Here is a 15968-nt window from a genome sequence, read left to right on the forward strand (position 1 = left end):
ACTGTATTTGCTTCCCCTGTCGCGAGTCCGGATCACTCAGTGATGATACTATGTACCTACATAATCTGTGGAGTCTCAGCTTTAATCGGATATATTGTATGTGCAGCTACGATAAGTAATAAGGGTACTTTTATCTTGAGATCTGTGCCAATGTCCGTTAGCATTTTTCGCTCAGGGGTCATTTAGATGCTTCTTATGAGACTTGTGTTTTGTTTTGGTAAACATGGTTTGTATCGTCAGTTAGCTGAGATTATTTCCGTTAATCTGGTATAACACATTAATAGGTTCTTAAATATTAAGATCCCCTGAGACACAGTATCGTGAAAAAAAAAATGTTTACATTACGTTTTTTTTACATTACGTTTTTTATGAATTGAACAACAGAAAAATAATCGTTCGATTAGTCGACTAATCGATCAAATAATCGCCCGATTAATCGTTTTCAAAATAATCGTTTCCCCCCAGCACTGCTGTTTACATGGTCTGGTTTCAGAGATGAGCGCAGGCAGGTGATAATATTGCCACCTGTACTGAAGACCCTCAGCCACGCCCCGACACATGGGGTGACGCCGGCCAATCACAAAGCTTTGATGCGTTCAAGTGCATTATTCTGGCACAGGAAGATTATGTTACAGGACATTAACGATAAAACAGAATATTGTTGTTCTATTTTTAGACACATCTCGCGATCGACTGGTTGGGCAACCCTGGGCTAGACCATAGGTCTGTTGTGGTAGCAAAGTAGTCAGCTGAAGCCACATCTCTCTCAACTTCCCCACGGCATTTGTCATATAGTGCAGGCAGCGCAGACCTGCTGAAATAATACCGAGACGGCATCGCGTAACGCTTGTCCAACGTGTTGACAAGTTGCTTAAAGCCCTGGTTGCTAACAGTGCTAACTGGGCACATATCTTTAGCGATGTGAAATGTAATGACAAAGTAGGCTACTTGCAAATAGTGGAAATAGTTTTACCCTTCTTTTTAACGAGTAGCTGCTCTTGTTCTGACATCTTCGCTCGCGCTGAACACTCACAACACCTGTCACTCCCACGTGGCCGAGTGGGCTTTTAGGGAGGGGCGAAAGCGCACCCAGCTAAATAATCGTATTTTGTCAATTATGCTGTTTTTATAATCGTCGCAAGCCATAATCGTAATCGCGATTAAAATACGATTAATTGCACAGCCCTAACTACGACTCTCCCTTGGTGACTCGGACTCGGACTCGAAGAGTGGTGACTCGAGAGTGACTTGGACTCGTGAATTGGTGACTTGACCACAACACTGGCCTCCAGTGAGACTGTAAGGAATCTTGGTGTTATATTTGATCAGGATTTATCCTTTAACGCCCACATAAAATCAATCTCAAGGACCGCCTACTTCCATCTACGCAACATTGCCAAAATTAGGCATATCTTGCCTCAAAACGATGCAGAGAAACTAGTCCATGCATTTGTTACTTCAAGGCTGGATTATTGTAACTCTTTATTATCAGGGTGTACCAAGAAGTCAGTTAAGTTGCTTCAGCTGATTCAAAATGCTGCAGCTCGTGTACTAACCAGAGTTAGGAAAAGGGACCACATTACTCCTGTTCTGGCTGCCTTACACTGTCTCCCTATAGAACACAGGATAGCATTTAAAATGATTCTTCTCGCCTACAAAGCCCTTAATGGGCAGGCACCATCTTATCTTAAATAACTCATTACACCCTACTGTCCTACTAGGGCATTGCGTTCCAAGAATGCAGGGTTGTTGGTTGTTCCTAGAGTCTCTAAAAGTACAATGGGAGCCAGAGCCTTTTCTTATCAAGCTCCACATTTGTGGAATCAGCTTCCAGTTTGTGTTCGGGCAGCAGACACCCTATCCGTTTTTAAGAGTGCGCTTAAGACCTTCCTTTTTGATAAAGCTTATAGTTAGGGCTGATTAGATTCAGCCCCTAGTTTTGCTGATATAGGCTTAGTTTGTCGGGGGACACCTTACTTCTTCCTTCTCTCTGTCTATACCTGTGTACTCTCATGTTCCGAATAACCCAGCTTCCCCAAATTTATTTTTTGTGTCTACGCCGGGATCCGGAGTCGTGGCTGATCGTGTTGCTGTGGCCCTGAGTCCTGGATCGGGAGCCCTGGATCTTGAGTCATGGCTGTGGTCCTGGATCATGAGTCCTGGATGGATATCCTCGTGGATTCATCTTCCTATTATACACACATGCATTTCCAAATATTTGGACTACCTATGTTGCAAATGTATTATCTTTTCAATTTACACACGGCATCTATTGCACGTCTGTCCATCCTGGGAGAGGGATCCCTCCTCTGTTGCTCTCCCTGAGGTTTCTCCCATTTTTCCCTTTAAACTGTGGGTTTTCTCCGGAAGTTTTTCCTTGTACGATGTGAAGGTCTAAGGACAGAGGGTGTCGTATTGTCATACTGATATTCTGTACAAACTGTGAAGTCCACTGAGACAAATGTAACATTTGTGATATTGGGCTATATAAATAAACATTGATTGATTGATTGATTTAAGGTCACATCAGAGTAGGAGGAACATTTGAGCTGCACCTTTACTTGGTTCAACCTTTTTTGATGTATTTTGCCTCCTCATGGCGGATCATGATGGATTTGAAAAGATATCTCTCATTACAGTGTTGGTTTTCACCGACTGACACTTACATAACAGTAATGTGATTTCACTGCACTAATCATCCCCATGGTGACTAAATGAATCAGCCTAAATGACTTACTCCACATTTTGCATGGTGTAACGCTCTTACTGCTGAGTTTCCTGCGTGAACGTGTTGGCATTAGGCTCTGAAGAGGAGGACATCCTTTTCAATAAACACAAACTCAGCGGTCTCTGGTGAAAATGATGCCATGAATCCCTGAGGAAGACTCTAAAGGATGAGGATCAGGCGTGTGGATCTCATTCACAAAAGACCCCTGTAGTTTAACAGTGTGTGATCTGAAACCTATGTGGTTTGCACAAAGAAATACAAAAGCAGGAAGAAAGGAGATGTATGGCAAAATATGAAGGCGGCATATTTTCACTCCGCAATGGTAATCAAGGTCATTCGATTTTTTTTGCAACTATATTACTCCTCCACACTCAAATCTCATTTAGCATCCCTCACAGGCTTATCATACCGTGAGGTAATTTCATCTGATCCCACCCAAACTCCACACATAGCTCAATGTGACATCGTTGGAGATGGGGACGTGGGGGGTGAGGGAGATTTCTGTTGAAATGGAGGGCAAGGAAGCGAGAGATTGAAGACGAGTTGTGAGCATAGAAATAAAGAGGATAGAAATGTAATGAAAGTGTGTCGAAGTGTGTTTGACTGTTTAAGAGCACTGCATTTTGCCCTTTTGGCCAGCCTACATAGACTGTTGGCGGTTTATGACACATGTAAACAGAAGAGAAATAAATCTACGTGATTAACTAAGTGGGTGCTATGGTTATATTCATTTTCCAAAATAACCGCATAATTGTGAACCCTCTAAGTTGGTGTAGTGTGGAGGACTAACATATGTTCCTGATGCTCGCTGTGTTGGTCAGTCCTGTCACACTTATTTGTTTTCTCACTTTGCACAGCCCTCACCTGTCACAGCTACCTGTGCTGAGGAATGTGCTAGAGGAAACCATGATTAATAACTACCCTTTTTGTTTTTTTTACTACGTAGCCCATAAACTGAAGAGGTGTCGCATAACAAATCATATATATTTTAGAGGAAACCCTTGAGATGTAGTATTTGTTTCACCTGTTAATAAACCACAAGAAATATATAACACAAAAAGGCTATGCTTATCGCTTTTCTGCTACATATAAGAAAATACACAGCTGAGGCTGAGATGATTGTCATTAGTTAGTTATCGGTATTTGTAGGTAAAGTATTGGGACAGATTGAACATTTGACCCAAGGGTCATGCTAGAAGTACATTCAAATCAATTATGTGTAAACCAAATGTGATCAAAATCAATCAATCAACTTTATTTGACATGAAATGTCATGTAATCATTTAAGTTTCAAGGATGGGTACGTTTTTTTGGTGAACAAAATGAAAGAAAAGGTTGAAAGTGTAAACATTACACATTCAGAAACACATTTTGGCATTAAAAGCTTAACATGAAGGTCCAGACATATGCTGTAGTGTATACAATTCCTCTTCTACATGTTTGTGCTGTTTAACGTGTTCTAGACATCGAAAACTCCTACAGCAATCATTTATTGTCTTGGCTTTTGTCTTTTTTTACCAGCGGCTAACAGGGAAGCAGGCAGTTCCTGGAGCTCCTGCACAAACGTACTATATTAAAGCTCTCACTCATCTTATTCATGCCTGCCTGCTCCCCTGAGAAACTAACACCTCTGAGATGTTCACTTCATCTTTATAGTGAAAGCAGCAAGCTCAGTACAGTATCACACACTGCTCCCCCTCTGAGTCAATTAAGAACTCCCTTTGCATACTCATGTGCTTCCATGCTTGGATCTCCTTTAAGGCCCTGTCACACTGTCCCGAAATTGACAACCGATGGACACACGATAAAGGAAATGTTCAAATTCGGCTGTGATCGTAGCAACATCGGGCCATTCGTGAGGGCATCTTAAGCCATCGTATGACCGCCGGTGGAGTTTCTCAGGCTCCGGCAGCAACTTAGTGAGCGGCAACTTCGTAAGGCACTCGTGAGGACATCTTGTCAAATCGTGTCATCTTCGTGTTATCATCGGTGCCATCGGGCATTCGCCCTCACTCTGATCGGGGCGAATGCCCGATGGCACCGATGATAACACGATGCCCTCACGATGGCCTTACGAAGGGCACAATTGACACACAAATTCAACACGAAAATGAACCTTCGCAAGGTCCTTCGGCAATTTTTTGGCATGCCAAAGATTTTGCCACCGCTCACGAAGTTGCTGCCGGAGCCTGAGAAACTCCACCGGCGGTCATACGATGGCTTAAGATGCCCTCACGAATGGCCCGATGTTGCTACGATCACAGCCGAATTTGAACATTTCCTTTATCGTGTGTCCATCGTGTTGTTTTATTGCACAACAAAATCATGTAAATATATTATGTAAATAACCCAATTTGTGTTCTGTGAAACTAAAAAGGATATAATATATTATTTTTAAGGACAGTTGACAGGAAGTTGTTGTTGTTATGGAAACAACATTACGGAGAAAACGTAATATTTTCTACATATAACGACGGATAAAGTAAAGAACAAAGTCTGAAGATATCAGTACAGTATCATAGTACTGTAACATAATTGTTTTTGGTACTTTCATTGCAGTTGTATGTCTTAAATGTAATGTAAATGTTGCCTTTGTGTGTGGTTCGGGGCCATCATCGTGCGAAATTCACAATTCCATATTCGTGTGTCCATCTGGTGTCAATTTCGGGACAGTGTGACAGGGCCTTTAGTGGATGGCAGAGATGGAGTACTTGAGTCCTGGACTCGGACTCGAGTGCCGATTTTCGGGACTCGTGACTTGACTTGACTCGGACTCGACTCGCGCACTGATTGACGCGACTCGGACTTGGACTCGTCAATTCTCGCGCACGATGACTTGGACTCGGACTCGTGAATTATCGCGTACGCTGACTTGGACTCGGACTCGTGATTTTTTTTCCCCCACGATGACTCGGACTCGACTTGTACATTGACGCTCCGACTTGGACTCGAGCAAATTTTCTCTGGAGTCTGATGTCCTCTATCCTGGCGTGTGCACCTGCAAGGCGAGTTCACATACTGGGCCCCGCTATTCCAGTCTAAAGATGTCTAGAGACACACCCTGCATCATGCTGTATGCTTTCACACATTCTGCTTCCACATTGGAAAAGAGCAGCACAAAATGCTCATTATGAGGAAACAATATTGAAGAGAAGGCTCCGTAACACATTACTCTAACTAAGGATCGAGTTCAGACGTATAGGCTGTCTTGAACACTATCATCAGAGTAACGTGATCTAATCAATAAATAAAGATTCAGCAGATAACACGAAAGCACATGGCTACTTAACACGCAGAATGAGGTCATGTTGCATGATAAGTAGCCATGTGCTTTCTGGGGCTAAATCTTTATCAGTAAACCGATTTAACCGGTAAAAATTCCTTCAAAATAAGAGTCCCGATCTTATCACTATCAAAACAAAGGTGCAAAACGAAAACTTTACCATAGGAAAATATTGGCATACAAATATAATCACTTCTCTAAAAGGTAACTAATTTTAAATATAGTTTATTTATATATAATAACATTAATATTAGTAATAAGCTTTATATTTGTATAGCACAGCTATATATAGCTTCACAGCAGTTCAATAGATAGCTTAGTATAACATGACAGGATAAAAGCAATGTAGAGGAGCAGCCACATTTCAACACATATATCCACGAAGATTAATACATGAAGACTTGTGACTCGGACTTGACTTGGACTCTTCTTAGGTGACTCGGACTTGGACTCGGACTCGAACACAGGTAATGATGACTCGGACTCGACTCGGACACTCCTTAGGTGACTCGAACTCGAACACAGGTAATGATGACTCGGACTTGACTCGGACACTCCTTAGGTGACTCGGACTTGGACTCGGACTCGAACACAGGTAATGATGACTCAGACTTGAACTCGAACACAGGTAATGATGACTCGGACTCGACTCGGACACTCCTTGGGTGACTCGGACTTGGACTCGACTACGACTCTCCGTTGGTGACACGGACTTGGACTCGAAGGGTGGTGACTCGAGAGTGACTTGGACTCGTGAATTGGTGACTTGACTACAACACTGGTAGATGGTAATTAATGTCATACGTTATGTGTAAATAAATTGGAGAAGGAGGAAAAAATAGCAGGTTTCAGCGCTCAGTGTCTTCTCCTTAGAAAGATGCTGACGGCAGAAGAGTGCAGAGATCCACAGCGATGAGGAGCAGAAGAATACATGATATAAGTGTAATGTCACTTGACACCCAGAAGATTTCCTTTTTCAAACATGAGCAATAGCCTTTTCAAAGATGAAAGCTCTTAAGAGGAGGTCCTTGGGGAGGCATTAGCCGTAAGTAAGAGAAAGAAGCTGCAGAGAGGAAGTGGCTTCTATCTGCACGCTGATCCCAGAGTTCCTTATATAACAATGCTGCTCCAGATCCATACATTTATCCTTCATCACTCTTCTCTGTGCAGCATGTCTAAGTATTTAATCAGCACACTCCAGGAGGGCTGCACATTATCTCTGTGCTGCAGTGACGTGCGGTGAGGTTCATGGCTGGTGAGGCACTGACTCTTTCAGAGTCAGATTTACAAATATCATATTTTGACCATAATTGACATATTCGGTTATTTTCAAAAGCTTTTTTAGTTTAACAGACCGTTCAACAAAAGGATACCCAAAATCTAAATATTGGATTGTTCTTTCTTAGTAAGATCCCATTTTCATTACAATTGGGGTCTTACCTTGACTTAAAGTCCATGCTATCCTTCTGGACAACAATCTCTATTACTTTTTTGTAAAAGTCCTCCTTATCTTCCTCTAGTTTCAAAAGTCTAGTTTGTTGTTTGTTGCTACCGTCTCTGCGTAGAATAACAGTAGCAACAAGAACCTGTGGGCTCACTTGCGCCCCTTTCAGTGCGGCAGAGGTTATGGCTGTCTCCCCTGGTGCTTTTTTCATTGTCGTTGTATGATGAGACCAGCGAGCCTAAATATCATATATACGTGAAATAAGTTATTTAGAGACTATGGATGGCGAGGATAAATGTAATAAAGGGATCTACAAACATTACATTGGTGACATACAGTGAGATGGTGCAGGCATGCGCTTAGGGCCCGCTTTCCAGCCAGTTTCTGTGGGGTGATGCATTCTGAGGTGAGGCAGAGCTCATCTGTGCCTCACCGGCCTCACCTCACCACACAGTAACTGGCTTGAGCGCGCTCACAAAATAAGTGCCCGCGGTAAATTAGTGCCCGCGCTCCAGCCAGTTACTGTGGGTTTACGAGAGGCAGAGCTCGTCCCTGCCTCACTTCTCATCGCTCCCCGTAGTTGTAGCGGAGCTCGGCAAATTTGCTAATTTTGACTATAAAAAGCGATTGGAATCAAACATAAATCACATTTACAAGTTACAACACAGATCAGTGGAGACATTTTATTATTATTACTATTTAGTTTTTCTTTAGTTGTGTTTCCGTTACATTGGAGTATGACAGGTGAGGCTCTGCCTCCCCTGACTGCACGTCGCTGCTGTGCTGCCTGTCAAAGAATATAGGTTAAAATAAGGTTGTTTTTTCATTAAGACTATATTTTGTTGTCCTCTTTATATCTAAAAGTCTGTTACAATACTGTAAGGTATAGCAGTGCGTATTCCAAATGAAAATATGTCAAATTCGTTTTTTCTTTGTTAAATTGCAGGTACAATGTGGATACCAGGAGCTCCAACCTTTCAAAACATGTAAGCAGCCTTCAAGATGTGAATATGTTATTATGCAAGCTGGGATTGAGACCTGAAAAACACAAGAAGCAGTCAAATTATTAATGCCTTTATCTGAAAAATGAAAAATCCCTACCTTTGCTTTGGAAGTTATTTTTTATTATTAACTTAACCTGTTAAAGCCCATGGGGAGAAATCACAACATCTGCAAGCAACAGTGTCTGAGGGCTTCTTACGATTTAATAAACTATGAATGTTGCATATCCATGTAACGGGAAGAAACTCAGCTAACTGATGATGTGAACCATGTTTAACAAAAAAAAACACAAGACTAACGCTGAGCCTCTGAATTAGCCCTGAGCGAAAAAATGCTAACGCCGTTAGCACAAAACTCACGGTATAAAACCCTTATTACTTATCGTAAATGCACATCCAACCCATCGATTAGCATCGTGAGATTACACAGATTCGATAGGTATCTGTATCATCACTGATCAAAACTCACGACATGAGAAACAAAAACAGACATCACACCACGTAGCATTAGGTAGCCAACACGGCAATATGTCTTACCTTTGTTGTTGTCTGATCGGAAGTTGTCCTCAATGGCATTAAAACGATAAAAACGCTGCTGAAGGTTAATCCATAGGTTAATCCAATGTGTCTGTGTCACTTTGAAATGATTTCTGATAATCCATCAGCAATAAACCTAGTTTTACATTTTCAGATTTCAGAGCGTAAAATAGGTGCGCTCTCAGCAAACTGCGTGCGCATAGCTCTCATTTCTCAATGGTAATGTTGGTGTGTATATAGAAATTCCCCTTCGATTCTATTGGCTCTAACGGTTCAAAAGAGATGTCAATCATCAAAATCGACCAATGGGTTCCAGAGAAACGGCAAAAACGCCCATTTCCACCCAAATGACCCCAGAGGTGGAGTTTTTTTGTGCTAAATCTCTCTAAAAAGGTCAAATGTCACTTGTTTTGCGTCAATCGTGATACAGGGTACTTATTATATGTTGTACTTTGGATTCCTAAAGCTTTTAGTCTACCTTACCATCATCCAAGGGTAGTTTTCACTATAAGTAAAAAATAACTTTTGGACGGACACTATAATTTACATATTTTTACTATGTTCAATCTGAATTTTCTTTAAAATAAAAAACATCTATATTTATTCTGACTTTTCTACATCCAACTCACAGGTTTATCATTACTTTGAGAAAAAAGATTATTCATTTTCCCCTTTTAGAAGTGTAGTTATGGTCATTTGTTCTGGAAATGTCATTTTCGAGCGTGAAACCTGAAAAACAGGCTTGGGGCTTAACAGGTTAATGATGTTTTTATTGTGTCTTACAGCTTTTACTCTAACTTGTGTCTCACTTTTCTTACTGCATACCCTCTTGGATGAGCAGAAGGTAAGCTGACATTACGCACTTTACCTTAAGTGAATTTCTCTCTGAAGTCTTTGTGTTAAACATATAGCCTGAAGACTTGTCATGCTGTTCCTGCAGCTGGTTTCAAAATACAGCATCTTCACTGTTCCACAGATTAAACATAATCTGGGCTTGTAAATGGAACCGCTAATCTCCGAGACTGTGACTGTTATCTCAAAACACAATCTATCTATCTAATCTGATCCTGGTACCATCCCCTTCAGACATTGTGAAGCAAAACAGTCTCTTCTCTGATAAGATAGCAATAGCAAATTCCAGCGGATTTGCCCCAAATGACCCTTGTCCTCCAGTTGTACTGATGTGCAGTACTGACTGTGTGCTGCTGCTCTCCTCTGTGAAGGACTTCCTGGGTCAGATGTTCTGTACGCTGGGGGAGATCATCGGATCGACGGGCAGCAGGCTGGAGCGGACGCTCTCGTAAGTACAACTACATCAACCTGCACCAAGGATCTCTGTGAAGACTGTGCAGGACATTGATCTGAAAGAGGCTCGATTCTGCTTTTTGGGTTGTTCCCAATTCCTGTAGTGTGTTCTATAGTTTTTTTTGCATGTAAATGGTTTGCAAAGACTAAAATCCCAAAGTTCAAGCCACATGCTAAGTCTGAGTTTCAAACATGCAACTCATTGTTTTAATTTTTTTGTTTGGCAGTTAGATCGATTCAGCATGCATCTGAGCTTGTTGCAGGTTTAAATATCATGTCCATCATATAATCCTGTTGTATTATTATTCCAAGTTGAGATTTATCTCCAAAAAGGTCAGTCATTTATGGTAGCCAAAAAAATGCCAATATTTATACTCTGTGGGCTGATTTTGGTACATTTTGGGTACATTTGGAATACTTTTTGCCAGGTTATTTGGAATAGAATACAATAAGATGATACTTTATTGTCAGATTAAGTTTGAAATGTTTCTTGCAGCAAAGTAGCTTCATTAGCTAAATCAAATCAAACAGACACGATACAAGGAAACAGACATTTACCATAACATCAGGATCACTTAATCAACAACTTTTTCAAGACCCTCTAGCGTACATCTGACCTGGATTTAACTCTGTGTTTGATTTGAGTATTGACTGGGGCACATAAGAGTTCTTCTGTCAACGTGCATTGAATCGTGGGACCCTGTACCTCTGATTTGATGGTAACAATTACATGTTTGACTCACACTGCTGGAAACTGATGAAAGACTATTTTGTGTAATATTACATGTTCCGGTAATTACTGCATGTATCCTAAATATGAATATAATTCATCTGTAAAAAACCAACAGGTAAAATGAAAAACTAAATTAACTCAACAGTCATGGAACACTTAATGATGGGCCACGTATTCATCATATTCCCAATTTGAGCCCCTCCTTTTAAAGCGGATTGGGTTTCTCCTTCGTAACACATTAATCAATCTTTGTTGAGCGTTTCCTTCGTCAGACAGCCTGTCAATGTGAGCAAAGGCTAAGGGGCGCAAGTGCTGGATTCTGGCAACTTTGGTGTATGTGTGTGAAGAGGGTTCACTGAAAAAGTTAAACTTTGACTTGAATTAAATGTAATAATCAACAAATCACACATAATTGTATTCGGTTAGTTGAAAGCAATAATATTAAATTGAACTTTTACAGTTATGTGTAATTTGTTGACGTAGTACATTTAATTAAAGTTAACGTTTTGTTGCCTGGTTCTCGTCAAGGGAAGCTGTATGAAGAACTTAAGAAGCAAAGTGGGGTCAGGAGCGGTACTGATTACAGGAGACTTCAATCTGGACCCACAGCTACATGTATAAAAGCAGCTAGGGTTCACTTCAAAGCCACAACACGCTCTATGGACAGACATGCTGAATCTTATCAGTGAGACAAACATAAAAACATGACAGTTATATTATTGTGTTGGCTGTCTGTTTGCTATCTTAACTGAGGTAGATTAAAAGATTGAAATCAATGTTTTGCATGTGTTTTTCAGAACTTCAGAGACTAAAACATTTCACCTTATATTACAGTCAATGAAGATGTTATGTTCAAGACCCTTCAACCAACCTTTGATCTTTAATTCAAGTTTATATCAAGGGTCTGAGCAAGGCAACGTAGGTAGGACCTTAATTGTTGGAATTTCTGGCGATCTAAAGTTGCTTTTGATTTGAATTATTATTAGCACCAAATTCAGAAATGGAGAATAATTAGGTAAAATGTGCATCTAGCGCATGGGCTTGTTAAAATGGCTCAAATGCAACCCTATAATTCACATGTATGAAACTTTGTAAGTAGAGATGTACAAAAAAGTCTATTCGAGGTATACCGTAGACCAGGGGTCAGCAACCTTTTATATATGAAGTGCCATTTAAAAAAAAAATTGATCAGTGGGCCTAATCCACATCAAGATTATCATTAATTGCAATTATGACATCACCTCAACATTTCCAACGGGTCTGTAATTGTATTACATCAAGTGCATAGCAACATTTCAAAGAGAACAGCCATTCTTATGAAAACACTCACATCTGAGTTGAAATCACTAATCACCAATGATGATTAAGCACCAATCTTCAGCAATAAACTTGACATGTGTTAACAGCAAATGTCAAAACGGGTGAATTAAATGTAACAAACAGAAACATGAGCACCAAGTATGGCAGGCTTTTTTTATATTGAAGTTCAAAGCATCAATCTGGTGCAATTTGAGAGCAAAATTAATAGATCTATGGATACATCTCTCAACACCCATATGAAACACAACTGTAAACAGATTTTCTTTTTCTTTATGGATATTTTACAAATCACTCCCCTTTTAAACTCTATTCTTGTTTTTCTGTCATATAGTATTTCATACCTGTTTTTCATTTATTCTCTTTTTTATAACTATAATGATCATATGAACGTGTGCCTTTACTTCACCTGAGCTGAGGTTATTTGAGCCTCTCTTGCTCACTCACACACAATGCGCTCGTGCCACACACACAGAGCCGAGCTTGAATGACACACAGAGACCCAGAAGTAGTTGTTCTGCAGTGACGTGCGGTGAGGTTCATGGCTGGTGAGGCACTGACTCTTTCAGAGTCAGATTTACAAATATTATATTTTGACCTTAATCGAAATATTCTGTTATTTTCAAAAGCTTTTTTAGTCTGATGTTTCGATTCATTTTAAACAGACAACAAAAGGATACCCAAATTCAAAATATTGGATTGTTCTTTCTTAGTAAGATCCAATGTTCATTACAATTGGGAATTGAAGATGAAGTCCATGCTATCCTTCTGGACAACAATCTCTATTACTTTTTTGTAAAAGTCCTCCTTATCTTCCTGTAGTTTCAAAAGTCTAGTTTGTTGTTTGCATCTACCGTCTCTGCATAGAATAACAGTAGCAACAAGAACCTGTGGGCTCACTTGTGCCCCCTTCAGTGCGGTAGAGGTTATGGCTGCCTCTCCTGGTGCTTTTTTCATTGCCGTTGTATGATGAGACCAGCGAGCCTAAATATCATATATACGTGAAATAAGTTATTTAGAGACTATGGATGGCGAGGATAAATGTAATAAAGGGATCTACAAACATTACATTGGTGACATACAGTGAGATGGTGCAGGCATGCGCTTAGGGCCCGCTTTCCAGCCAGTTTCTGTGGGGTGACGCATTCTGAGATGAGGCAGAGCTCATCTGTGCCTCACCTCACCACACAGTAACTGGCTTGAGCGCGCTCACAAAATAAGTGCCCGTGCTACATTAGTGCCCGCGCTCCAGCCAGTTACTGTGGGTTTACGAGAGGCAGAGCTCGTCCCTGCCTCACTTCTCATCGCTACCCGTAGTTGTAGCGGAGCTCGGCCAATTTGCTGATTTTAACTATAAAAAGCGATTGGAATCAAACAGAAATCACACTTACAACACAGATCAGTGGAGACATTTTATTATTATTACTATTTAGTTTTTCTTTAGTTGTTTTTCCGTTACATTGGACTGGAGTATGACAGGTGAGGCTCTGCCTCCCCTGCCTCCCCTGACTGCACGTCGCTGTTGTACTGTAATGTAGCATATTATTTTCGATGGCGTTTTTGTATGATCAGTGTGACAGATGAGCAGATCGCCACTGGGCTTTCAACTAAAGACACAGCCACGCAAAAACTGCGGCTCCTTATGGGTACTGCAATTTGTCGTTTCACCATGGAGGAAAGCAGCAGAAAGTCGACTGGAGTTAAAGAGAGCGGGGCCTAGAAGCACGGGCTGAAGCCCAGGGGCCTACGGAGATCGGGGGCCTATCATGAGCCAATACAACAACAACAACAAAATTCAAATATATATTTTTTTTTTCCGGGTGTTTTTTATTTATTTTTTAAATAAACAAAGTCTTGGCTTTCAAAATATGAAACTTTTATTTCCAAAATCACACGATAAATACATTTTTGAAGCTTGTAAAGGGAAGATGACAGCTCTCACTGGCCACCCTGCACTTCCACAGCGCCGCCCCCCCTCCCTCCGGCTGAAATTATGAATGTAAGGTGTATAGTAATCATAGATAACACGGCAGGGTCCGTTACAGTTTGTTTTCATCTGATTTCAAATAAACAAAGTCTTGGCTTTCAGAATATTAAACTTGTTTCAGAAAATTCAGATGATAAATACAACTTTGAAGCTTGTAACGGCATAATTACAAGTGGAGAACGGAGTAACTTGACGTCACAGCAGGCACAACAACAGCCGGTGTTTCTCGTGAGTGTTTTCCCCGGGAAACAAACACACACACATACACACACACACACACGTATAAACACACACACACACACACACACACACACACACACACACACACACACACACACACACCACACACACACACACACACACACACACACACACACACACTCGTGAGCTTCCCCCAGACCAGTAATCCAAACGCAAATATCTTCCCTCCATACTATTTTGATCATTTGCTCCGCTAATCAATCAGATCGATGGATTTCAGAGATTTTTCTCAAAAATGATGACTCCGAAACAGTCAGTGGGCACCACTTAACAGCCAATCAGAATGAGAATATGTTTCACATGTGACTTATTGAAATTGCGAGTGATTGAGTGACAGATGAAGGTTGTTTAGGAGAAAATGTCGGAGAAGAAAAAGTTTGAGAGTGGCGCTCGGAAAAGGAAATTGTTGAGGGAAAAGGAGTTTCGAGACAAGCAGCTATTACAAAACATGCCGAAGCTTACAGGTTATTTTAAACCTGTAGGCCAAGATGAGGAGGAAGGACCAGTGGCGACTGGTCATTAGTGGCAGGCACAGCCCCACCTAGTGTCAGCAGAAAGTATTAAAAATAATGATAACAAAAAAAATGCAAAAAAAAATTAAAAGATATATAAAATATATTTTAAGATCATGTTTAATCATCTGATTCGTCTGTACATTGCTGTTTTAGTCTGTGTTCTTCTAATTAGTGTCTACAGTGTGTGCCTATTGAGCTGTTTAGAGCCATGTGGGACAAAACCCGATCCTGCCCCTCCTGCTTACTGTCTAAGTCAATGGTGACTGTAAAAACTACACTGCGCATGCTCAGAGTATTGTCCTATTTAATGTGTGTGGCAAAAATAAATAATGACCATAGGGGCATAGAGCTGCCATCCCCACCATATGTCATCTCACATCATTCAGAGCTGATTGGCTGTAAGTACGTGTTCCGCGAAAAGTGTGGTGTGTGAAGAGGAGACGAGAGAGCTGCAGTGACGCATCCTAAAACCCGGAAGTAAGCTGCGCATGGGTTCCCTTGACAAAAAAGCAATGAGATTTCTGCATAGGATTTTAGAAAATAGCTCCAAATAAGATCTGTGGGAAACAAACCTGTTAGATAAATGCACGTTTTGTTCAGCCGGATAATATCCACATGTCTACCCTACTTTTATAATTTTCGAATCATAAATCTGTTGATTAGATTAGATTTATGATAGACTTTTGAAACTACAAGAACATAAGGAGGACTTTTACAAAAAAGTAATAGAGATTTTTGTCCAGAAGGATAGGCAAATGGACTTAATCTTCAAGTCAAGGTAAGACTGCAATTTTATTGAAAATGGGATCTTACTAAGAGAGAACAATTCAATATTTAAATGATAAAACTACATTTTT

At 40.6% G+C, this 15968-nt stretch overlaps 1 protein-coding gene across 2 annotated transcripts in view; it reads left to right on the forward strand.

Annotated features, from left to right (window-relative positions):
- The window catches only part of cpne9 (copine family member IX), a 227939-nt gene that overhangs the window by 96804 nt on the left and 115167 nt on the right, over positions 1 to 15968 (forward strand). For both annotated transcript variants that reach the window (XM_034220741.1, XM_034220743.1), the window contains exons 5-6: positions 8402 to 8441; positions 10214 to 10293. In XM_034220741.1, the coding sequence (XP_034076632.1) occupies positions 8402 to 8441; positions 10214 to 10293 (120 nt within the window). The remainder of the gene's footprint in view (positions 1 to 8401; positions 8442 to 10213; positions 10294 to 15968) is intronic.

Source organism: Gymnodraco acuticeps, unplaced genomic scaffold (genome assembly GCF_902827175.1).
Source record: "Gymnodraco acuticeps unplaced genomic scaffold, fGymAcu1.1, whole genome shotgun sequence".
NCBI classification, from domain to species: Eukaryota; Metazoa; Chordata; class Actinopteri; order Perciformes; family Bathydraconidae; genus Gymnodraco; species Gymnodraco acuticeps.